Genomic DNA, 24,622 nt, shown 5'->3' with positions numbered 1-24,622 from the left:
CCCTGCTGCGCGGGGCTTGGGTGTTTAGTTCACCACCACCTCGCTCGTGCCTGGCACAGTCCTTGGCACACTGTGAATCGTCTACGGCGGACCTCGGAGCTGAGCTGAGCCCTGGGGACCCGGGAGCTCTGCACTAACCTCGGCCCGCGCCCGGCGAGGCCTCCAGCACTGCCCGCGAGCGCGAGCGCCGGAGCGGGGCCCACCTCGCGCGCACCGGCTCTTCTCGTGGCCGGCCAGGTGCCAGGGCGCCTGCGCGACCCAGGACCAGGAGAAACGCGAGTGGAGTGGGTGGGGCTGCGGGCGCCTGCGCGGCAGCGGAGAGTGGGCGGGGCCTGTACGGAGTTTGCCCAGGCGGCGCGGGTCCCGTTGGGCGGGCCGAGGGCGGGCCGAGGGCGGGGACTTGCGAGGGAGGCCGGGCCGGCCGAGCCAAAGGCGCCGCGGGGTTGGCTGCTACCCTGAGGCCGGACTCAACGGAATCGGGCCGCGCCACCGGGCGACCTCGCCCCCGGCCCGAGCCAGGAGCCAGCGAACGAGCGAGCGAGGCTGCGCCGCGCGGTAAGAGCCAGGGCCCGGTCTCCTCCGAGCGCGCCGGGGGGGCCGTTCATCTCCTCAGCGCCGCCCGCGCGGCCAGGCCCAGGCGGCCCCGCAGACCCCGTCGGGCCCGCGCTTGCGCCGTCCCCCTGTCAGGCCCCCCAGCCCGTTCCGCGCCTGCGCCGTTCCCGTCCGAGCTCCCGGGTCGACCCACAGCCTGACCCCGCGGACCCTGCGTTAGTGGCTGCGAGTGCCTCGTATTGGGACCTCGTCCTGGTCCCCCGGTAACCGCCGGTACCCTCTGAACCGAAGCACCAGGCGCGACCCTCGCGTTTTGCTTTCTCCGTGCCCCAGGAGAGGCCGGGGCCGCCGCCTCACCTCCCTGCTCCTCTGGTCCCATGCCCCCGGCGGGGAAGCGCGGCTCCGAGGCTCCGAGGGAGCGGCGCGGGGAGCAGGGCCGCGGGCGGCAGACCTCTGCCCTCCTGCGGGCTCAGCTTTCGCCGGGGCCCGCACCCCCACCCTCGTCCCGCTCCTCTGGGAGGTCAGCCCGAAGCAGACGGACTGTCCTTTTTCCTTGAGACCTGGTTATTGCATCAGGTTAGATATTATTATCCGTTGTTTAGCTGAGGAAAATTTTGCATTTCCCGCAATCTGGTAATTGTATGGGTTAAGCGGTTATGCTTAAGACACGATAGTTCATTCTTGGGCAGTTCCCCTGGAGATGTCTGGAAAAGAAATCAGTTCCCACGTAGTTCTAGCCTATTTACTAGACCAAGTAAGAATTCCTGTAATCATTCAAATGCAGAGAACCTGGGTGTGTGGAGCCAAGGAAAAATTCCTATAAATTCCCTGCCCTATCGTGATTACAGGGAGAAATGTGTTTGTAAAAAGAGTATCTCAAGCCATCGATAATGGTTTCCCTACTTTACAACAGATTCAAAACACTAAGAAATGTTGCAGAGCCCAACTGCGTTGGCTGTTACCCGCGAGGATGCATCTTGAGATGAAATCAGAGCTGTGCTTTAGACATCAGCATAATACTTATAAATTATAAAGTGCCATACCAATACAGAAAGGTATATGGGGTAAGGAGAAGTATTGATCTGGATAAAGTAGTTTCTGTAAAGAATTGGCTGATGCAAGAATTTTTTCTCTAAAATAATGTCTCTCCTCTGCTTTAGTATGCACCAAGCAGAGTCTTTAAGACTCAGCAACTTTGGTAGCTGGAGAATGCTGCTTAATTGCCTGTGTTTGGTCCAGGTAGGGATTTTCTTGACATTTTCAGTAAGAAAGTGAATATTGTGCAGTAGGAAAGTTTTATCTGCGCCTTGGTAACAGTCCAAATATCCGTCAATCAAGTACAGTACCATTAGTGAGCCGATAGTAATGACAGCAGTTGTGGTCAAGGTGAAGTTTGTATCAAAATTTGCCTTTTAAACTTGAACTTTTAGGGTGTGTATCTGTAGTGCAGTATGTCATCTTGAGATGGGATTTTTCTAAAGCAGAGGTTCTTAATAACTGACTTGACACAGTACATTTTATATTTCAGATGACTCAGATGATAGTATTGCCTGGGTTCAGAATTACTGTGTAAGAGTTGCCGTAGAGTCATATACGTATTTAAGTCACATGACTAACTTGTACATTGTGTTACACAAATTGTCCAGCTCAGTAAAGGACGGATGACAGGGTGTCAGTAGGCTAGAGAAATTATCCTGGCCTTCTGGCTTTGGGCAAATCTGTATTCCTTTCTGGACCTTCATTTCCCCATCTGTAAAGTGTGGGAGCTGAGGGAGGAGATGGAAAGGAGCTTGAGTTGCCAATTTTAACATTTAATGGATCCTTGCTTACAGAGTCCTCTTCAGCTAGGGAGAATCCTCTAGATAGGGGGAGAACTGGGTCTTCTCACCAGTTCCATGACGTTGTTTGTGGTCCCTCCTCAAAGATGGGGCAAGGGGACATCATAAGTTGGTGAGAACAAATTTTGGAGACTCTTGGTCAGGCCCCTAAAATGGAATGTTGAATGGGCCTTAGTGTATTGAGAAAACAAGAAAAATATGGGTTTTAAAATAAATGTGTTCAACTAAAGGACTGCTCTTTCTAAAAGAAATATATCATTTTTCTGGTGTTAAAATTAAGTATCTTTTGTGAAATCATGGTGATTGTAAATGGTAGTATGTGGTGATTATATGGTGATTGTAAGTGGCAAATAAAAGGTTGATTATCTTAACAGAATAAGATATTTTTAGAAATAAAGATCTAACCACTATGCTGTACACCAGAAACTAATACAAAATAATATTGAATGTAAACTGTAATTGAAAAATTTTTTTTAAATTTTAAAGAAAGAAAGAAAGAGAGCCTATATCTATTGTTTTGTTGTTGTTAAGGAGTTTAGGAAAAAGTTCCTGGGACTTGCACTGTTGAGATTAAAGCATAGATTATTTTTGCCTGGCCAGAGTGGCTCAGTTGGTTGAGCGTCATTCTGTGTACCAAAAGGTTGCCAGTTTGATTCCCGGTCAGGGCACATACTAGGTTGTACTGGGGCAAGTACTGATGTTTCTCTTTCTTTCTTCTCCCCTCCTTCCTCTCTCTAAGCATGTCTGGGGGAGGATATATATATATATATATATGCACAGCTGTAAAAAAGTAAAGGTGAATTTGTGGTTGTGGGGGGCCACAATTAAGAAAGCTCTGTTAAATTTGCTTGATATTCAAGGTGTTTCTATTCTGATCATTTTTTTCCTACTGAATATAAAATGTCAGTATATTTTTTAATGTGTGCTTGTGCCAGCAAATAAGCCTAGGAAATTCCTGCTTGGTGGTTGGGATTGTTAGTGTTGAATAGACTAGCTGTGAAGTTAAAGAACCTCTATGGGGTTTCTCTATCAGCTCAGAAATCTTTTATTGTGGCTTCAGTCTTTTGCTATGAAATAACATGACCATCAAGAAATTAGGCTTACAGATTGTATTTCAGATATGCTAGGGGGGAAAGTGGATATGGTCTGTTCCAAAGTGAATGTAACAGATGATCTTTTTGTCTGTGATGTCTTTAAAAGTCATCCTGGTCTGCTGTTACCAGCAGATAAGATTTAGAGTTATTAATCTTTTTTTGTACTCATAAGACTACAATATATCAACATGTGTCAAACATACATTTTAAAAGTGTCTTGAATTAAAATTAATAATGCAGTCCCTAATTTCTCATGATACTCATTTCTATATTCAGAGGACTGACTGCTTTCAGCCATCTCCGAATTCTCCATTTTCAGAGGATAATTTGGCAACTCCATAAAGGGAATTTGTCTACGAGAGAAGAGAGTGCAGATGTGTTAACAGTGTTTTTCCTGACCTTTTCCCACATCTTCATTGTAGTTCTTTTCTTTATTCTTTAGTTAAATCCAGATGTTTCTTCCTGCCTCTCTGTCTTTCCAAAATAGTAATCTGTTCATAGTCACCCCCTCACTCCCACCCCACAATTTAAAATCCTTCAGTGGCTCCCACTATTTTCTTTTTTTTAATTTTTAAATATATCTTTATTGATTTCAGAGAGAGGAAGGGAGAGGGAGAGAGAGAGCTAGAAATATCAATGATGAGAGAGTTGTTGATTGGCTGCCTCCTGCACGCCCCTGACTGGGGATCAAACCCACAACCTGGGCATGTGCCCTGACTGGGAATCAAACTGTGATCTCCTGGATCCTGGGCCCATGCTCAATTGCTGAGCCACGCCTGGCCGGGCGGCTCCCACTATTTTCATAATCAGGTCTGCCAGTCCTTAGCTTGGTATCTAGGACACTTCATCACTGGACTCTGACCTTCACTCTTAACCTTCCCCCACCTCTTTTTAGGTGCTTCATTGAGCTGTGCTGAACAACTCTTGGTCCCTTGAACTCTCTCCAGTCTCCTTGTCTTCCTCTGTTGGAATGTTGTTCTCTCCCTTTACCTGATGATCAGCGTCAAAACTCAGCTCAGATATTACCTTTCCTGGAAGACCTCTCTTATCCTGTCCAGCACCCTGTTTAGTTAGGATTTGGCACCTGTTTTTTTCCTGCTCCTTCCACGAGCCAGTGACACCACAGTGCATAGCAGTGTCTGGACTGAGGTAAAGTGCTTGCACCTGCTGGGTGTGGTTTGTGCTGAGCTATCAGTGCTGCAGAGAAAGTGGACCACTTAGTCCCTGCCCTAGAGGGACTAAGGGGCATGTGACTCCAGGGTCATGTGACTACCAGGCTCGAGACACCTCCCAGTCACGCAAACCAGCTTGCAAAGTTCACTTAATTGTATCCTAGTGTCTGATTCAAATCTTATGTCTTGAAGAAGACCCTGTCTCTAATGTCTTGGGTCATCCAGAAACCAGATGGGCATCTCCTTGTTCCCAGCTCTAGAAGCAATATGCATTTTGCTTCCCTTTTTCACCTTGTATACCTCCCACCTTAAGTGGTTTTTTTTGGACAGTAAATGTTTGAGATTAAGAAAATAGATTTCAAGTTTGTCTATTGTGCGTCTAGCCTAGGGAAAACAAAAGTTAAAGCAGAAAAATACTTTGTCTTTAAAAAAAACCAAAAAAACCCCTGTATTACACTTCTTTTCAGAAAAACTGAGCTTACATGAAAGAAAATAAAAAGACCCTGGGTAAGCTCAGGAAAGAGGCATACAAAGGAACTGGCAGAGATTTTTCAAGCAATACCTGTTAAAAATGGAAGTTGTCCGTTTTTTCCTGTCTCCCTTCTCATGTTCTAGGGAAAAATCCCAACTCAGCCGTTTTCCAATGCCATCTCTTCTACTGGGAATTCCCAAGGCAGTCTGTTGGAGCTGCTTTTTTCCAGAACAGCGATAATTGGACACTTTCTCCCAAGAGATGCCCCTTTTCTCCCCCTAAGGGGACACCAGTGTCCTGAGTCCCACTCCCTTCTTTCCCTGGAAGCTTTTCCTTGTCATGTTTTGGTTCTACCTCACCAGGCCCAAGAGTTCTTGAGCAGGAGGCGCTGAATTTTCTGAATGCATACTTTTTTTTTTTTTTTACCTTTGGTGGGTTTGGGCCTGTCTGATGTTCTTGTTCTTTTCTGGCAGCCTGTATTTTCTTGCAAACTCCATTGAATCATTACAGTTGCTCAGGTTGGCTTTCTCTTTCCTGTTACAAATCACTTGCTGGATTTTCAACCCTAGTTCCCTCATTTTTATTCTTTTTAAAAATATATGTATATTTTAAATTTTTATTTATTAATTTTAGAGAGATGGAGAGAGAGAGAAAAACATTAATTTGTTGTTTCACTTATTTACTGGTTGATTCTTATATGAGCCCTGACTGGAGATTGAACCTACAACCTTGGTGTATCAGGATGATGCTCTAACCAACTGAGCTACGCAGCCAGGGCCCCTCATTTTTATTCTTTACGCTCACTCATTGCATACTTATTCAGTTGCCCAGTCCCCCCTCTCAAGGCATCTGCCTTGGATGTGTGTGTGTGTGTGTATACACACACACATATATTTATATATATTTTAGTCTCTTTTTTGTTATTTCCTTGCCTCAACACTTGTCTCCCTCCCCACTCCATACTCCCATCACCAGGATCATCAACCTTTTACATCATTCATGTATGTATTTGCAAACATGTATGCTTTAAAATAACAGCTTTGAGCCCAGCTGGGCGTAGCTCAGCTGTTGCACATTGACCTAGGATCCAGGAGATTGCGGTTCGATTCCCTGTCAGGGCACATGCCTGGGTTTCAGGCTTGATCCCCAGTTGGGGGTGTGCAGGAGGCAGCCAATGGATCAGCGACGATTCTCCATCATTGATGTTTCAATTCTCTCTCTCCCTCTCCCTTTCTCTCTCTGAAATCAATAAAGATATATTTAAAAATAAATAAAATAACAGCTTTGAGATATAACATATACCATGAAGTTCATCCTTTTTGAAGTGTACATTTCAGTGTTTTTTTAGTATATTCACAAAGTTCTGCATTGATCACTACTCTTTAATTCCAGAACATTTTTTACCACTTCAGAAAGAAATTTTGTACTCATTAATAGTTACCCCTAGGTCTTTATTCCCTCTAGCTTCTGGTAATCACTAATCTATTTTCTGCCTCTATGGATTTATTCTGGATATTTCATATAAGTGGAATCATAGTTTGTGGCCTTTTGTCTGGCTTCTTTCATTTAGCGTAATGTTTTCAAGGTTTATCTATGTTGTAGCATGTATTAGTACTTCATTCCTTTTATGACCGAATAATAGTTCATACGTTGTTTATTTGCCAGTTGATAGACATTTGTTTTTCCCCCACTTTTTGGCTATTATGAATAATGCTGCTATGAACATTCCTGTACAACTTTTTGTGTGGATATATGTTTTCAGTTCTCTACCTAGGAGTAGAATCATTGGGTCATGTGGGTAGCTATGTTAAACTTTTTGGGGAAGTCACCAACCTTCTCTCAAGGTGCACCATTTTACATTCCTACCAGCAAGTGTATGAGAGTTTCAGTAGGATCGTATTTTTAACATTTCCATTTCTTGTTTTCTTTACTTAATATTTCTGGAAGTTTCATTAACAGCTGTTATCACTCTAACTCATTGTGATTAATAGCTTCATAGTACTATTCCACAGTATAAATGAACCACTCATTCATTCAATTCAGCAGATAATTTATTAAGTGGCTGTTATGTATCAGGTACTGTTCTAGGCTCTGGGGCAACAGCATTGAACAAAATAAACAAAACCCTCTATACTCTTAGAGTCTACTTTTTAAAAAAATATATGTATCTTTATTGATTTCAGAGAGAGGAAGGGTGAGGGAAAGAAAGAGATAAAAACATCAATGATGAGTCATTGATCGGCTGCTCCCTGCACGCCCGCTTCTGCAACCCGGGCATGTGCCCTGACTGAGGCCTCGCCAGCCAGGCTAGAGTCTACGTGTGTGTGTGTGTGTGTGAGAGAGAGAGAGAGAGAGAGAGAGAGAGTCAGGAAATAAATAATATAGTATAGGATTTTACCTGTGCAGTTTGTGGCAGCTTTCTAAGTAGTGTATATGAAGTACCAAAGGAAGTTACTGTAGCAAGTTAGTATTAATCACCTTGCAAGTAAGAGTGGAAACATTTTCATAAAATAAAAAATAGAAAAAAACTAGTTAATGTGGATATGGAGTTTTTCTGGGGCGATAAACTGATGAGAGTGAAAAATAAGTATATATTTCCTTGGTAGCAAGGTTTACACATTTATAAATTGTATCCACATGCTCTTACTCTGTTGATAAGTAATAGAAACCCTTCACCAAAGGATATATGCCGTGAATTTCTGATGAATGCAGCTGAGAGTACGTTAGGGGACATGGCAAAACTTCCAGGCCCATTCAAGAATCTTGTTTTCTTACTGAACCTATATGTATTTATTATATTGCCCAATGAATTATTGAGCTTGTATTCTGCAGTAGAGCCTACTTTAAATTATTCATGTTGATGTTTAGGGAAAATAATCTGGGCCATCTAGAGTGAAGAGGCCTGGAGGAAAAAAAAACTATCTTCTCTTGAAGGGCAGATTATATTGACATGCTGCCCAATGGGGCCTGCACTGACACCTCTCTGTTGTCCCTAGAAGTAAAATAAGCAGTTAACATGAGTGTTTCTGTTCTGATTCAAAAAATTTTTTTAATTAAGTAATTTTTGAAAATATGTTTTTATTGATTTTAGAGAGAGAGGAGGGGAGAGAGAGAAGCACTGAGAGAGAAACATTGATGTTGCCTCCTGCATGCACCCTGACCCGGGATGGAACCCACAACCTGGGTATGTGCCCTGATCAGAAATCAAACCCCAGAGACCTTTGTGTGCATGGGACAACAACCAACTGAGCCACACTGGCCAGGGCTGATTTTTTAAAAATTTGACTTTGAAATGAAGTTAGAAATGCATACTTTAGACACTCATCTTTCTTTTACTCACCCAGGTCAATGGCTTGCTTAATCTGGGACAGAGGTCCATCATAAAGGAATGCAAATCATTTATTAATCAGAATTTTACTATAATGAATAAAATGTTAATTTGCAAAATAATTTTTTGGCAGTTTTAGTTACTAATGTTCCTTATTTTTAGATTTTTAAAAATACAACCTGCAAGTTTATGTTATTTCTGAAGGTCTAGTGTAGAATATAAATGTGTCAACATAAGAAACATTCAAACCTGTAAGAGTTTTTAGGAGTTTATTTGAGCCAAATTCCAGGAAGTAAAATCTCAACCGATTGAGAAAATTTTTCAAAAAATGGCAGTTTTACCACTTGTTTATATACATCAGAATCAAAGGGGAAGATGAGAGTGGGTTACATGAAATCCGTTGGTGATAGATTCGGAAGGCGAGAGATAGTCAAAGAAGAAAATCTCAGGGATTGGATAAAAAGTAAAAGGAATAGACACATATAGTACTTCTTTTACAAAGGTGGGTATAGGATAGTTAACAGTTAACAACAATGAGGGGATTTGGTCTCTGTTCTGATGAGGCAGTGGTTGTGCTTTGAGGGGTGGGGAGAGGGAGGAGATTACTTTGATTTTCCAGAGGTATGTTATCAGGGGTGTTATCTTAGATAAGAAAAGACAACTGACAGGCTCAGTTAAGTTGAAGATTAATCTTTGTTGGGGAAAAATACCGCCCTAGGACATGACTACCGGCATTGAACTGCTTTTAGTTAGAAAGTTTTAATTTCAGATCATCCTCTGTGGATACTTTATGTCTCTGAATTTGTAAGGCTGCCATACGCGCCTCACCTGAGCTTGTCAGATTTAGTATGTGGCCCCTTTTCCATCCAAAATGTCAACCAGGATGCCATCTAGCTGCACTCTAATTCTTTGTTACCTCCTCCTGCCTTTGCTTCTGATTCTGCCTCCCCACTACATGTGCTTAGGTGAGTTGGGTTCCAAAACTTTATTTATAAAACTAATTTAATTCATAAGGTTTATGATGTATAATAGTACTGTAAATCTAATGAGCACCTATAGCAGCATAGTTGAACAAGCCTACATTTCATGTGGTCCTTTCAGCCCATCTTGAGGTAGTTAAAACAACCATTATTTTCCTTTATTTTGTAAATGGGGAAATGAAGTTAAGAATATAGAGCTAACCAACGGCCAAGTTTGGATTAAAGCCCAGGTTTCTGACTAAAAGTCCTATGTTCTTTTCACTGTTATATGCTGCCTTTTATCAGGGAAATTGGGGTATCCTCTTCCCCACTGGGTATTGGGGGTGGGGTCCTTATGATATCTTGAGAAAAAGAATTTTCTGCCAGGATGAGTGATTTTTATTTGCGTGGGATTACATCTCTGTGTTTCTAAAGTCCTATTCCAGTCATAGAAGAAGTGTAGCTGGGGTTTCAGTAAAGCTAAAGTCAGAGCCAGTGTCCAGAATTTCCATTACATGTTGCAGCTGGGTCCAGTTCAGTATCAGGCTAGTTACAGTCCATTAGTCCTTTGCGTGTGGGAGTTCACATGGCCATGGACCATGTGGGTGAGTGCCAGGAAGCAGGAGCAAGAGAGCCCCACAAGCCAGGAGGCCAGCACAGTACGCCAAGAGCAACCAAGAGAGTGAACTCCCTTGTTTAGGGAATTAACAATCCCAAATTTTGCACCCTTACATTGGCCACACACATTCTGGGCAATGACATGTTCCAGGTGTGACTGACAGACACATACCTTCCCCACATCACCCCATCTTTGCTGGGCATGTGTCTATTCTCCTCCCTATCCAGTCCCTTCCCCCAGGAATCTGCAGGGAATAGATGGGTGGCTCCCTGGGGAGTGAAAGAAAGCTTTAGCTTCCTAGGGCAGCTGCCCAAATGACATGCCTATATTTGGCATTTCCTTTGCTCCTTTCCTGTTACTAGTAACTAGGTTAATTACAACGGTATTGAAAGGTTAAGGTTGGTGGTGCAAGGGCAGGCTAACTAGCCATCACATATGGTGAATAAAGAAAAATTGAATTTATTTAAGGAAAGGAGGTGGGGGATGGGGATATTATGATTGAAGGAGCTACAGTACCTTCAATAAAACAGAAAACCTAGGTATGGCATGGTTTCTTTTGTAATTGAAATATTTGAAGAGCTTTCACATGGAAGAGGGATGGATCTATTTTATGTTGCTTTGGCAAATACTCTGGTAAATGGTAGTTACAGTTGCACTGGCATTTGGTTCCATATATGAAAACTGCCAAGAATCGAAGGGGTTGCCCTTTAAGTTATCACCTAGAAACAGGCTGTAGGAGTGTGGTTGAACAGTGAATGGGGGGTTAAACTTGATGCCTGCTGTTTTACCAAAGTCCACTCCCCTCCTTTATTCTTTTCTTTGCCTCTAAATCCTTTCTTTACTGAGCTCTTGGCTGGGCCTGCTTTCTTTTCTTTCTTAATTCATACCTGCCCCTCTTAAGCCACTCAGAGGCAAGTTTTTAACATGGGACTGTCTCAGTTTTTTTGTTTTTTTATAAAAATTTTTTATTGCTTTTTAGAGAGAGAGGAGAGAGAGAGAAACATTGATAAGAGGGCCAAACATTGATTGGCTGCCTCCTGCATGCTCTCTACTGGGGATCAAGCCCTCAACCCAGGCATGTGCCCTGACCGGGAATCAAACCAGCAGCCTTTCGGTGCATGGGATGATGCCCAATCAGCTGAGGCACACGAGCCAGGGCTCAATAATATTTAATGATAGTTTGGTTCATTTTTGTCACATATGGAATAAGGAATTTATCCTTATTCCTTCCATATTATTTTAAATAAAGGACAGTAAAGTATGAATTTTGAATTTATAATTTTTCCAATACTATTCCTAGGGAATTTTTAAAAACTGGGAATAAAAATTGAAGAGTATATTCCATGAGGAGAGGATTCACTAAAGAAGTCTGAGATTCTCTGCTGAAAGGCTAATGTAGTATTTACTTTCTTACTCAAGGCTTATTGTCCTCAGAGATAACCACCCAAGCTTATTATCATATTTTGTTCCTAGTTGCATGTGATTGTGCAAAATATAGAAAGCTACATAGGTGTAGCATTTGCGTGGCCAAAGGAGCTGTATACTGCAAATCGGGGGAGAGAGTAGTCAGCAGTGCAAGTTCTGCATTGATGTCAGAGAGTGACTTCTGAGAAAGGATCTTTTTAAAAAAAATTGTTGGAGACCAGAGTTTATGTATTTATTCAGTGATCAAGTCTCTGTGCAATGCTGTGCCAGAAGTGAGGTTGGGAGATTTGAAATGATAGGGGTAGCTGAACTGAAAAAGAGGTTGCCTCTAGGTAAGAGAAACAGACACATGAGAAAGTAAGCTAGGAGAATTTTCCCTGCATAAATACAATTGAAGTTATACCACAGTTGTTTGGAGCCATTCGAGATGAACTATTGTGAATATCTGAGTAACTAGCCAAATAAGGTCAGCTTATGTCTGATGATGCAGCAGTCCTTTCAGCCCCACTAGAATGCTTTGGTGAGTGAGGAGAGAGGGCATAACTGCTCTTTAAAGGCAGCTCAGTCAATGTACGGGCATCTCTGATTATTAGCTGCCTTGGAATGTCTCCTGATAACTTTCACTAGTCCTATTCCTTCCTGCCTCTTGGATCTTAAACCGTTATTTTCATTTGCTGAATTTGAAAGTCTCTCTTCTTTGAGTTTTTTCTAGAGCCCTCTGGACTGGAGATAGGCTGGTTATTAGATTCTCTCCTTATGGTGGTGGTCTAGAACTGAACACAGTACTAGAAAATTTTAAAGGAAGGATATTTTGTGTTTATGTGTGCAAAATACTTCTTCATTTTGGAAAATTTCAAACATATACACACCCGAGAAAATGATATAATGAAACACCAGTGGTGATGTTACCACCCAGCTTCAACAGTTACTATCAATTCTAGGCCCTTTGCATTTCTACAAAAAAGCCTGCTGGATTTTTCTTTTTTTAAATATATCTTTATTGATTTCAGAGAGAGGAAGGGAGAGGAAAGAGAGTTGAAACATCAATGATGAGAGAGTCATTGATCAGCTGCCTCCTGCATGCCCCTGACTGGGGATTGAGCCTGCAACCCGGGCATGTGCCCTGACCCAGAATCGAACCGTGATCTCCTGGATCCTAGGTCGATGCTCCACCTCTGAGCCACACCTGGCTGGGCCCTGCTGGAATTTTGATTTGAATTGTGTTGAATCTGTAGATAAAGTTTTGGGGAATTGACTTCCGAACAATATTGACTCTTCTGACTCATGAACATGTTGTATCTCTCAATTTATTTAGATCTTTAATTTATCTCAGCAGTATTTTGTAGTTTTCAGTGTACAGCTCTTTCACCTTTTTGGGTCAGATTTACCTCTAAGTATTTCATATACTTTGTTGTTATTCTAAATACTATTTTTAAAATTTTCATTTTCCAGTTGTTCATTGCTATAATGTAGAAATACAGTTGATTTTTGTACACTGATCTTATATTCTGAAATTTTGCTATACTCAGTCTAGTAGCAACTTTTTTTTGTATAGTGTAAACAAATATGCTATTGGGAAACTAAAAAATTCATGCGACTCCCTTTATTGTGACATTCACTTTGTTTCGGTGGTCTAGAACCAACCATCAGTATCTCCAAGTTATGCTTGTACTCATTTATTCAGTAAATCAGAGTAGATAGGCAGTATTCTCAGAGACATACATATGTGTATAGTGCTTTGGTAATGTTTTGAACATAGAAATTTTGAAGACTCCCATCTGCTAAGTTGGGAGTAAGCTGCTGTGACATTTGTATGGTAGTTTGTTATTCTTAACACCTGCTACTAGTAGTAACCTCTTACTGAAATTCAAAGTTTGTTAACATCATGTAATATTCTGAAATTTTACTTTTTTAAAATTAGAATGACTCATAAGAAAGAAACATTTATTTTACATGTTCTATTAATACCTGATGGGTTATATTCTGTTGAAATTCTGACATGAAATTAAGCTTTATTGCTTGAACTTACAATATATTACTCAGGCAGTAAAGACGAACAGTCTGATCTTGAATTGGTAGCAGCAGAATCAGTGTAATTGAGTTATATGATGTGTCTCAGCATTTTAATAAGGAAGTGTGGACCGTGACATTTTGAACTCAGAAGGAAGTGCTTTCCACCGTTTTCCTCTTCCTCCCTCTTACACCCTCATCCCCCCAGTGATGAGGAAATGGAAATTCTCCGCTCCGTCACAGGATGTCTTTAACAGTTAGACTGTGAACTGTTTAACAGGTGATTAACTCATGTGTCTAGAAAGAGTTTACTGGGATTTCCTTCTGACACACATGTCCTTTTCAGCAGTGATTTGGGCTATTCACATCATGATTTTGTCTGTTTTTCTAGTTTTGGTTCCATTCTCTATGTAATTATTGAATAATATACTTAAGACCCTGGCCTTGCCTTGCGTTGACTCCTGTGTGCAGCATTTGCATTCTGAGTGAGGCCTGTGGGAGAAGTCTGTACACACTGTCCTCTGAAGGTATACTGATAAGTGCTAGAAGAGTTACAGTCTAAGTGCTGCGGGCTTCATGAGTGGGGGAGACAAGTATGAATATGGGTATTGGGAAACACAGCTCCTCTGAGCTGGGCTTCAAGAGGACTTGAGTGGACCTGTCCTTTGAAATTGTCTTTGAAGGAGGAGGGAGTTTCCAATGAGTGGACATTGGAGTTGGGGGAGTAATAAGCAAGAGCTTCATGCAGTTGGCATGAGCTGCATGAACCAGGTAGAGTGACTGGCACAGGGTTGATAGTTTCATGAAAGTGAAACAGACCTGCTGCGCTAAACTTAAGCTGTTTGGAGGGGAGGGAGTCCCAGAGGGTGGTTTTAGAATTGTAGGTCAGGCTGTTTGTGGAGGACTGACTGTCAAGCAAGGGGATTCAGATTTAACATTATTGCTGGTTATGGCACAAGACTTCTTCCCGTCTTTTTTTGTCATGGTTCACTTTGTATATTATTCCTTGTGTCCTGTTACTCCCTTCTCTACCACTACCTTTCCTTTTCTCCCTGTTTGAGGATCTGTGTGCCAGGGCTAGGATTGTCAGATAAAATACAGGACACCCAATTATTTTGAATTTCAGATAAATAGTGAATACTTTTTTAGTCTAAGTATGCCCCAAATGTTACCTGGATAAACTGCAGTGAGGTGAGTGCTGTGGTACAAGTGCCAGAGAGGAGAGGCTAACTCCATCTAGAAAAGTCAGGGACTAAGGATATGGCATTTGAGTTGAATCTTTTTTTTTTAATCTTTATTGATTTCAGAGAAAGGAAAGGAGAGGGAGAGAGAGAGATAGAAGCATCAATGATGAGAGAGTCATTGATTGAGCCCGCAACCCAGGCATGTGCCCTGACCGGGAATCAAACCCCAATCACCTGGATCCTAGGTCAACCGCTGAGCCACGCCTGGCCAGGCTTGAGTTGAATCTTGATGTGACATGTCAGCCAAGAAGATGGTAATGGGCTTTCAGGGATAGGGACCTATAGGAGTAGAAATGTGGGTATTTGAAAGAGAGTCGCTATGTCTGTGTGTAAAACAGGAAACTAAGTGGGGAGAGTGCCTGGGAGCCGGGCCTGTGGAGGACAGCCTGTTGGTCACTGAGGCATTTGGTCTGAGGTAGGCCTGAGGCATTGCCTGAGAGGGGAGTGGCGGGGTGGGCTTTGTGCTTCAGAGTGTGGAGAAGTTGTTGTGGTGCGGGAGGATTGAAAGCAGGGAGAACATCAGGAGGCTTATACTTACCCAGCTGTACTTCTTCTGGCACAGAAAGAGGCCAAGCAGGGCTGGCAGGGGTGGGGGGACGGAGAGGAGGGACTTTGGTAAGCCGAGATACATCTCTTTTATATGTCTCTGAAGACAGAGCACCCCAAAAGCCCCCTGTAGTCTCACTGTACAGGCCACCTCTTGAGATAAAGAAAGTTAACCCAGGGAGTTGCCGAGCTGTGGTGGAATGATGAATGATGTGGGATTTGGAGTTACACCTCTTCAGACCCTTGCTCTAGCATTTGCCAGCTCTGGTTATCCTTTTTACAGTGGACCTGATGATCATACCTATGTCCTCAGATAAACAAAGGATTGAATGATTGGTTTAGCAAGACATTCTTTGTGCCATTGGCAAAAAAATTCTCTTGTTAAAATTTTAGGCTTATTATTTTTAAAGGATTTTTAGTGATACACTTCAATGGCTAGTGAAATACAAAAGAAAATGTTTCATTTTTGTATTTCAAATCAGAGTTTGTTATAAATATACAAATACATAAAATTGATATTTTAAATTAAAAATATGGTCGACAGTTTATTTTATGAATACAGTATTGTGCGAGTTTAAAACTGCCTGCCAAAAATCTGAGCATAAAGCCATGGTTTACAAGGATACTGAATAAACGTTTTCTTTTTATAAATATTCAGAAACCTTGGCTGAGAAGGGAGTAGCCAGAGGAGACTCAAAATTTCTTGCATTCTGGGATTTTGAACTTTGGGAACCAATTTGTTTTGGACTAAATCTGGAATAATCATTTGTGTACTGTAGCCAGAAATTCTTTTAGGCTGTCCCTTTCCACCCTTGTCACTTGTCTGGAATGTTAAGTATTGTTAGTAGTTTAACGGCCTTTTAGCAGCTTGTATTACAAAGAGAGATCTCCAGAAATGGATCTGAAGAGATCTTGGTATGAGATTAGGTTTTTTGTTTTATTCTTTGGAAAGTAGTAAGAAAGGAGACTTATGGTTCTAAGTCTGAAAAATCCAGGGAGCTACTAGTTGTGTCTAAATATTTCCTTGTGCTAAATCTTGCCGAGTAATAGAGAATAATCGTAAATTAGTATGAGTGGGCTTTTCTGTGGCCAGAACTAGTGGAAATGGGGTTGTGCTTTTGAATTTTTGTTGCTTGATAATTAATTTCTTTTTTCTAGCATCCTATTACCAGTAGTTGTAGTTTAGAAGAAAGAGCTCAGACTTTGGGCAAGCTACTAACCTCAGGTTTTTTCCTCCTTTCCAACCATGTAGGGCCATTATGAGAATCAAATGTGCTAGTGTTGGTGCAGCTTGGGCCTTCCCCACTGGCCAGACGGCAGTCTCCAGGCAGCTTGTCTGGTATTTAAACAATAGCAACATTGACAGTGTCTCAACTTCCTCATTACTCTCTGACTCTTTCACAAAGCCAAAATTTTTTTTTTAAGTCCTCACCTGAGGATATGTTTTTTATTGATTTTAGAGAGAGAGGAAGGGGGGGAGGGAGAGGGGGGGGAGAGGGAGGGAAGGAAGGAGGGAAGGAAGGGAGGGAGGGAGGGAGGGAGGGAGGGAGGGAGGGAAAAGGAGGGAGAAACATCCATGGGTTGCCTCTGGGTACATGCCCTGACCAGGAATCGAACCTGGGACTGGTACATGGGACAGTGCTCCAACCAACTGAGCCACACCAGCCAAGGCTCACAAAGCCAAATTTTTGAAAAGTTCTTCTCTTTCATCACCTACTCAACTTTTCTTCCCATTACAGTACAGTCTGATTTTGCTTCCATGCTTCTACTTGGAGCTGTGTTCTCCTGGCTTACCATCACCTCATCACTAACTTTAGTGTCTACTTGGGTATGGTTGAACAGCACGGCCTTTCTTTTGTTATTTTCCTTCCAGGCCCCTTACAGAGTGTGGCCACGCAGGAAGGAGGTAGCTGTAAGGGAAAGAGGGTGGAAATCATGGAGGAGCTTCTTTTTCCTCCTCCTGTGACCATGAAGGTGGTTAGAGGAGTGCACCCCTAAGAATAAGGAGAGGACACCAGTGAAGTTTCTTCCTTCACAGGGCTGGAGGAGGAGAGGTAGATCCAAATGCCATCTTTCCTCAGTAAGCCATTTGCGTTATTGATTTATGGAAACAGAACTACCATGTTAAATGTGCATTAGTAGTTGATAATCACACCCTAATTTTTCATACCTAATTTTAGGCATGAAATAAAATCTGTCTTAAAAATGAGTCAATATCATGTTATAATAAAAGTAAGCATTTAAAATTGTCAATAAGAATTGAAGTATTTTGAGCAGTAATGGACTTTTGTATGTGGATTCAGACTAAGCAGAGAATCACACACCTGATGGCATCTCACCTGGCTTCTCTTGCCTTCCTGTCTCTTTTGTGCACCTTGAATACAAACCCACTTCCACAAGTACAAGGTGTTTTTTTGGTTTTTTGTTTTTTGACATTACAGGGCTCAAGCTTTTCCTCTGAGTAAGCCTTGACTTTTTCAATGAAGTCCCACTCCTGTAAGTCTGCCTTTAAAATGTACACATTTAAATGCACTTTTTCTGATTGTATGTTATAATTCATAACAAGTAAGATTAAAAACATGTATATGTTGAGGAATTCAGTATAGGGTCAGTTTAGTGCATTATGATTTATTTAATTAAAGCATTTTTTAATTGAATCTTTTCAATATTTTGTTTGTTTTCTGTAGTACACATGCTTTTATCAGATTGGTTATTGGTTTTGATTAATTTAGCAACATTTATTTACTGACTGTAATGTAGCTAATTTGCTAAATTTGTTTTTTCTTGACTGTGTGATTCCTTCTCCTCAGTGTTTTAAGTCTGTTCTTGGTTTATAATTCTAACATTTTCCCTAATCTTAAATATGGAGTGTGTGAAATAAGAGAGAGAAATGTATTTAGATTGATTGGGTCAAAACCCTTTTTGGATTTTTAATGGGATATTGATAGGCATAAAAAATCATAACTAATAAGCAATTTCCTTTTTAAAAAAGGTTTTGATTTCTGGTTCTGAGGGCATAAATTGTAAAATAGAATTTTTGAATTTCTGAAAGGAAGATCCTAACACACCCTCCTCGCCTTATAAACGAGGTTCAGAGTTAGCATGACTGGCTCACAGTCATGCAGACGTCAGGCCTGTGACCACAATCCAGGTCTCTTGATTATTGTTCTAGTGAGCGCCCTACTGTATATTTTCAGTATTTCCTGATATATAATTTTCAGTGGGAAAGAACCAGAAGCAAGTGTTGTCTGTTGACATCTGTGCACTGCAGTATGTAATTTAATATAAGTAGTAAGTAAAAACAATCTTTAGTCATTTCTTATTATAAAGAGTTTCTCTTACAAAGTGTCTTTTGAGTTGCTTTTATTTTAATAAGGCATTAGTCATACTTGGGGCATGTAGCGTGTGTTCTATAAATTATGATAGGTTTCATTTATTCTGTCTTTACTGTGGGCTGCCACCCTGCTAAGCATTTGAGGTTCGTTATTTTATTTAATCCTCTCAACATTTCTTTAAGGCAGGGTAGGTGGTATGTTTACCAGCCCATTTTACTTATGAGGAAACTGAGATTTCAGAGAGGTTACGTAACTTGCCCTGTGATACAGATCTGATCAGACATATAATGACAGGTAAGGTAAATTCTTAAGGTCCTTTTGGCATTATTTCTGAAGCTTGATTGGTATGTTTTCATGGGTGGATGGTTTGGGAGAGTGGAGTTTCTGAATCACTGAAATAAATTGCCGTCCTTGATTTTGGATTATTGCACTATTTTTCTGACATTTGAGCCCTGGTGAAATAACTTCTGGATTAAGTATGTCAGGATTCTTGTTCTTGTTCTTGGTTTAATTATGTTATTTTGTACAAGAACTCTATAAGTTAGGTTTTATCAACTCCTCTTTATAGGAGAGGAAACAGAGTGGGCAAAGATATGAAGTGATAAAGTGATTTGAGTGATTTGCCCACTGTCACATAGCTTGTATGTCAAAGCAGGAGCTGGAACCCAGCTCTCTTGACTGTAAGTTTAGCGCTATGCTATTGCTCTGGGACTGGGAGGGAGGTTCTAGTGGTACATCACAGCCTTATTGCTTTGTCCTATATACGTAATATCACTAGAAGTTACATGAATTATATTTAATTAGGAGGTTTTTGGAGTTAGAAGGTACTTTTGAGAATCCTTAGATTCCAACCTCCTTTTATGGTAGGTGCGGATCCTGAGTGCTTAAGTTACTTAGACTGAAGACAGCGCTTGTTAGAGGGAGAATGAATGAGTTTCAAGTCAAAGTCAGAATTTAAAAATATCCCAAAGGGTGGGACCTTGAGCTGAATCTGACCAAATGAAAATTTTAACAGATACATGTATAGGTTTTTTAGAATATAAATTACAGAACAATGGAAAGGAGAGAAAAGTGGGGGTATTTACTGTATAATTTATTCAATTCTGTGTGTTTGAAAATTTTCATAATAAAATATTCAGTTTAGCAGCAATTGGTGTGTAAAAGACTTGCAAGTATCTGGTAGCTTCTAGAAAAGCAAGGTTCTTTCTTAGATTAAGTTAAGAGAAGCTCAGTGTCTAGAAAGAGAGATGTAATAGTCATGCTGAACTCTGCTTGCCAGACCAAATCTGTCTAGTATCTGTGCTCAGTTGCAACGGGCCTGCATACCATGATGTTGATGAACACAGATGGTGTGGAATCTGGAAGAGTGGCTGGGGATTTGTGGGTCTGACATGAGAAAAGGGTAGACTTAGAGAAGCCTTGTAGTGGTCTTCAGGTCTGGGAGAGCTGTGGGGTGAAGAGTGGTACTTTTGTTCTTACTGTAGAGCTTAGATTCAGGTTAGAGGAAAGGAATTACAGGGATTGAGATGCCATTCCAGTTGCCTCGTACCTGAGCTCCCCATTCTTTGCCCCTTTAGCCCATCCTCAACAGCACCAGGTTCATCGTTAGGAACTACAAATCTGATGTAGGGCACACTACCTTTAATCCGTCTTTGGTTTGCTGTCCTGTGTCAGACAAAAGCCAGGCCTTGCCCATCCCACTAAGCCCTTCCCCACCAGTCCTCACGTGGACATTTCTGTATTCTAGCCAGACCCAGGTCCATAGAGTTCTGCAGGTTAGCCCAGTGCTTTTCCACGCCTCTATGAGGAGGCATACCTCCCACCCTATTCTCCAAAGACAGAACTGGGGAGTAGATCTTTCTGCTCCTATTGTGCTTGTACACACACATAGTTTACCCTTGAACAACACGGGTTTGAGCTGTACTGGCCCACTTATACAAGGGATTTTTTCAGTTTTTATTTAAATTGTTAACATGAAATTCAAACCCCTTTTTGTTCAAGGTCAACTGTATTTTCCATCTGTGAGTGGGAATCTGTAGAGGCGGAGAGACTGACTATAATTATACTCAGTTTTTTTTGTCGCATGGGGGGTTGGTATCCGTAACCCTTGTGTTGTTTACTGGTCAACTGTACTTACCTTGTTTTTTCAGTAGAATTTATAAAGGGTGGTGACCTATTCACTATTCATTTATGTATCTCATTTTTTCACTAGACTGTGAGCTCCTTGAAAGTAGAATTTTTTCTTAATCATCTTTATATATTCATGTATTTGTTTATGCCTTGTCTGACTAGCTTCCCAGAGAATTGGTATTTGTCTTGTCATGGCACAAAAGTGTTCAGTGAATGTTAAGGAAATGATTTGCTTCATAACTTTTTAGTTGTCATTATCCTCCAACAGTAGAGCTTATAACTAGTTTTTTTGTCAGTGATGTTGCATGTGAGATTTCCTATAAGTAGCCTCCAAGATATTTTCCACTTTTAAGTGTCTGTGGTTTGATTTTTTAAATACTATTTTATGTACCATATGTGGAAGGTAAGAGATGGCTCTTTATTTGTTTTCGTCAGGGGCTTTAATTATATGATATCCTCAACCATGTAAAGGAAACTCAAGCGTCCTGTGTGGCTGTGGATGTGTAATTAGCTATAGGCAGGACTCCTGGAGCTATAAATCCTGTTCTGAGGAGCCTGAGTACTGGAACATCCTGGTTAGAGTTCTGGCCACCCAGACTGCAGCCTTCTAAAAGCAGGGTTATTTCTATAAAGGAGAGCAGTTGTGTCTGCCCATGCCTAATAAATAATTATTTAAAATTAAAAAATAGGTATCTAAAAATTAATATGATTTTAGTTAAGAATTTTACTGCTATAACTTAGTACATACTGATTTAGACCTGGTAATAATTTTCTGCTCTAAAGAAAGATAGATTATTATATTAAATACCATGGTAATTAGTACCTATGCTGGGTAATTTGGAAAGTATGATCACCCCTAGATACCTGCAAAATGGCTAATTCTCAAGTGCAAGGATGATTATTGCTTCATTAATAATGTACACTATTATACCCAGTTCTATTAGTGATCTAGGATGTTATTTTTACTGATAGAATTAGAATGCACAAAATAATTTAAAATTAGTAATATTTAAGAAGGAAGCCTTGCAAATAGGGTGCATTAACAAGTCTAATAATTTTTCAACTTTTATTTTCTGTAGCTACATCAAGCTTTCAAACATTTTTATTTATTGCATGGTACAGTTCTTCAAAAACAAATTTCTAAGGTGCTTTCTTTCAGTTTTGTTCTCAGTATACCATTTCTTTCCACAGATTTGCTTGTAAATGTATCACGAAGAGGCAGCCCAGAATGAAGAAAGCAAGCAGGAGTGTTGGCTCAGTGCCTAAAGTGTCTGGGATAAGCAAAACGCAAACAGTAGAAAAAACTAAACCTGAAAACAGTTCTTCAGCATCTGCAGGAGGCAAACTTGTAAAACCTGGAACAGCAGCATCATTGTCAAAGGTATTAATGTGGCGATGTTTGACTATGTGATGGATTTTTAGGTGGCGTGGATCTTAATATGATGTTTGATTTATTAAGGAAGCATTATTTAGGGTTCGCCCTCTACTGGTGCTGGGAACACATAGCCTTTGAATAGAGTTCACAGTCTGGTGGACTCAACTGGTATGTATGGTTTGTCTTTATGAATGAAACCAAATAGTAGGCTTATTTGTGAAACAAATCATTGAGCGTCTGCTTAGTGCAAGGCTCTGTGTTGGTGTGAGCTGGAGGTAGAGTCTGCCTTCAAGGAGCTTGTGAAGTAATGGATGGAGTTGAATCACATGCAGAGTAACTAAAATACATGCCAAAAAAAAATTAGATGCCCTGGGAGAGCAGGAAAACAGTGTTAGCAGTTTCAAGTAGGAAAATACTGTTTCTAGCCAGAAGGTTTATGCTGGGTCTTAAAGGATGACCAGCAGGGGTTTTTATTCCCGCCCCACCCCCTTCCCATAACTTACTCTTTTTCTGACAACTCATCCAGTATTAATTCTAGTTAAAATGGGGTGAATCTAATTTTCTTTACGCTCCTTTATAGGCTGGCTTAGTTCTTGTTAGTGTAGGATAGTGATTCATTAGATCAGCAATTTTTGACTGGTGCACTGCAAGAATTTTTAAAACATGCAATATCTGTTTAGTTGGGCATTGACCTCTTTTTCCTTAAGATTGTCAAATAAAAAAATGACAACAGCCAGCACAACGATAGCCATCTGGTATTTCGTCACATCGGCAAAAAATATATTTTTTGGTGTGCCACAGAATTTTAGTAATTAGTTTATATGTGCCACGAGATGAAAAAGGTTGAAAATAGTTGCATTAGATCCTGGGTTTCAGGAGCAGACAGACGTGGGTTTAGTATGTGCTTTATAGGGCCATGGTCAGGATGAAATGAGGAGAATATATGAAAGCGATTAATACATGGTCTGGCACACAGCAAGTGTTTAGTAAATGTAGCATTTTTATTGGTTCAGTCTAGAAACTCCTCTCTAGGAAGTAAGTTTTCCCTGGGTGTTCTCAGTGTCTATGTTGGTTTGGACTATCCAAGGGACAAGGTGGCTCCAGGTCAAGTCTTATGTCATTGCACAGAGATTCACACAGTCGTCTTCTTCCAGCCTTCCCCAGCCCAGAATGCATTTCTTTGTTCTTTGCTTGTTTGTTTTAGGGATGTGGTGTTTTGGATTTTGACTCAGTGGAGAAAACCTGGAGAGTGTTTCTGCTAGTCTGATAGGGAGAAACCAAGCCCTACCTGAAACATGATCCATTAAAAGCCTTTTGTCTGTGCAGGACTTTGATAGATCGAGGCTTAATTATTTTTCGAAGTACCTCCAGGAACAGCTGGTGAGGGACTTCCTTATATGTGTTAAAAGATCTAGCAGGAAATGCTGGTTTTTCTACTCCAGGGTTGTTGAAACTGAACCTAGACTTACTCCATGGGCTTGGAGATGCCCCCAGATTTTCTCCTTGCTATTGCCCTAATGAGCTGCTGGTGTCATCCTGTGGCCTAAGGGATGGTACCAGGAGTAGCCTTTTGCCCTACTTCCGTTAGCCTGAATCAACACCATGAATTATTTCCGTGGCAGTGCTGCTCCTCTTTCATGTAAGATAGCTGACATTTTCTGACCTAACTGGTTACTCAGTTTCTGGGGCTGTCTTTGGAGTGGAATGCCTGTGTGACCTGTTATTTACCTGACTGGAAGAACAGGTTGAAACATTGACTTTGGATTTGCACTGCTGCCTTTCTTCTGTTGCCTCCTTATCAGTGGCAGGCAGTGTCTTTGAAGGTTTACAATGGAGTGTATACTGTGCAGGCGTGGCAGACCGTCTGAGGCTTGGATCCGGAGTTGCAAGTAGTTTGAACAGTGAGTCTTGAACAGTGAGTACTTTTTCATTGTAAAGCAGAACTGTATGCCTGTTGTGTGACAGCACATGCCAGCTGTCCGTAGCTTTGGCTCTGCTGTGTTGGCTGGTTTGTTTAAGTAAGTTCTGTGTGTGTGTAGTGGGGAGGGTCATTGAAGAGATGAAGCTATTTGGGAGCACTTTACCTGGACTGGAGCAATTGCTTTTACTTAAGAGAGGAGAAGAAAGTCTTGAATAAAAATTAAAGTAAGAAGACACAGAAGGAAAGAAGAAAACTGACAGTGAACAGAAAAATTGAAAAAAAACTAAAAGGACTTGGAGACCCACAAACTTAAGTGTTATTTTATTTTTCTCTTCATATTCCACTGTGGTTCTTCATCATATAGATACTGCCCCACAACTTGAATTCCTGTAACTGTGATGGAGCATTGATGATTAACCAGATGAATGAAGTGTTTGGCTTTTAATTATTTAAACACTGCATACATACTCATCCTCTCATGTGGACACCCACAGTATTGTGTAGGTCACTATGCAGTGTTCATGACACTTTTCTTTATAGTGGCAGGGTACTGGGATATGGCTTTCTTTACCTCTCTCATTGCAAATATTGTTTGAGGCTAG

The 24,622-nt window shown here is 41.1% G+C and overlaps 1 protein-coding gene across 5 annotated transcripts in view; it reads left to right on the top strand.

The window, feature by feature from the left end:
- Positions 1–385: 385 nt before the first annotated feature.
- The window catches only part of SPECC1L (sperm antigen with calponin homology and coiled-coil domains 1 like), a 109,319-nt gene continuing 85,082 nt past the window's right edge, over positions 386–24,622 (top strand). For 2 of the 5 annotated variants that reach the window (XM_081122859.1, XM_081122857.1), the window contains exons 1-2: positions 386–555; positions 21,916–22,105. In XM_081122859.1, coding sequence (XP_080978985.1) covers positions 21,953–22,105 — 153 coding nt within the window. In that variant the 5' untranslated portion in view covers positions 386–555; positions 21,916–21,952. Of the gene's footprint in view, positions 1,129–21,915; positions 22,106–23,925; positions 24,015–24,622 lie in introns of those variants that run through there. The other 3 variants (XM_081122861.1, XM_081122858.1, XM_081122860.1) reach the window with 3 other exon arrangements.

Source organism: Miniopterus schreibersii, assembly GCF_964146895.1.
Source record: "Miniopterus schreibersii genome assembly, chromosome: 20".
Taxonomy (NCBI): domain Eukaryota; kingdom Metazoa; phylum Chordata; class Mammalia; order Chiroptera; family Miniopteridae; genus Miniopterus; species Miniopterus schreibersii.
Note: the sequence above shows the minus strand (reverse complement) of the source record. Positions and strands in the feature narration are given on the sequence as shown.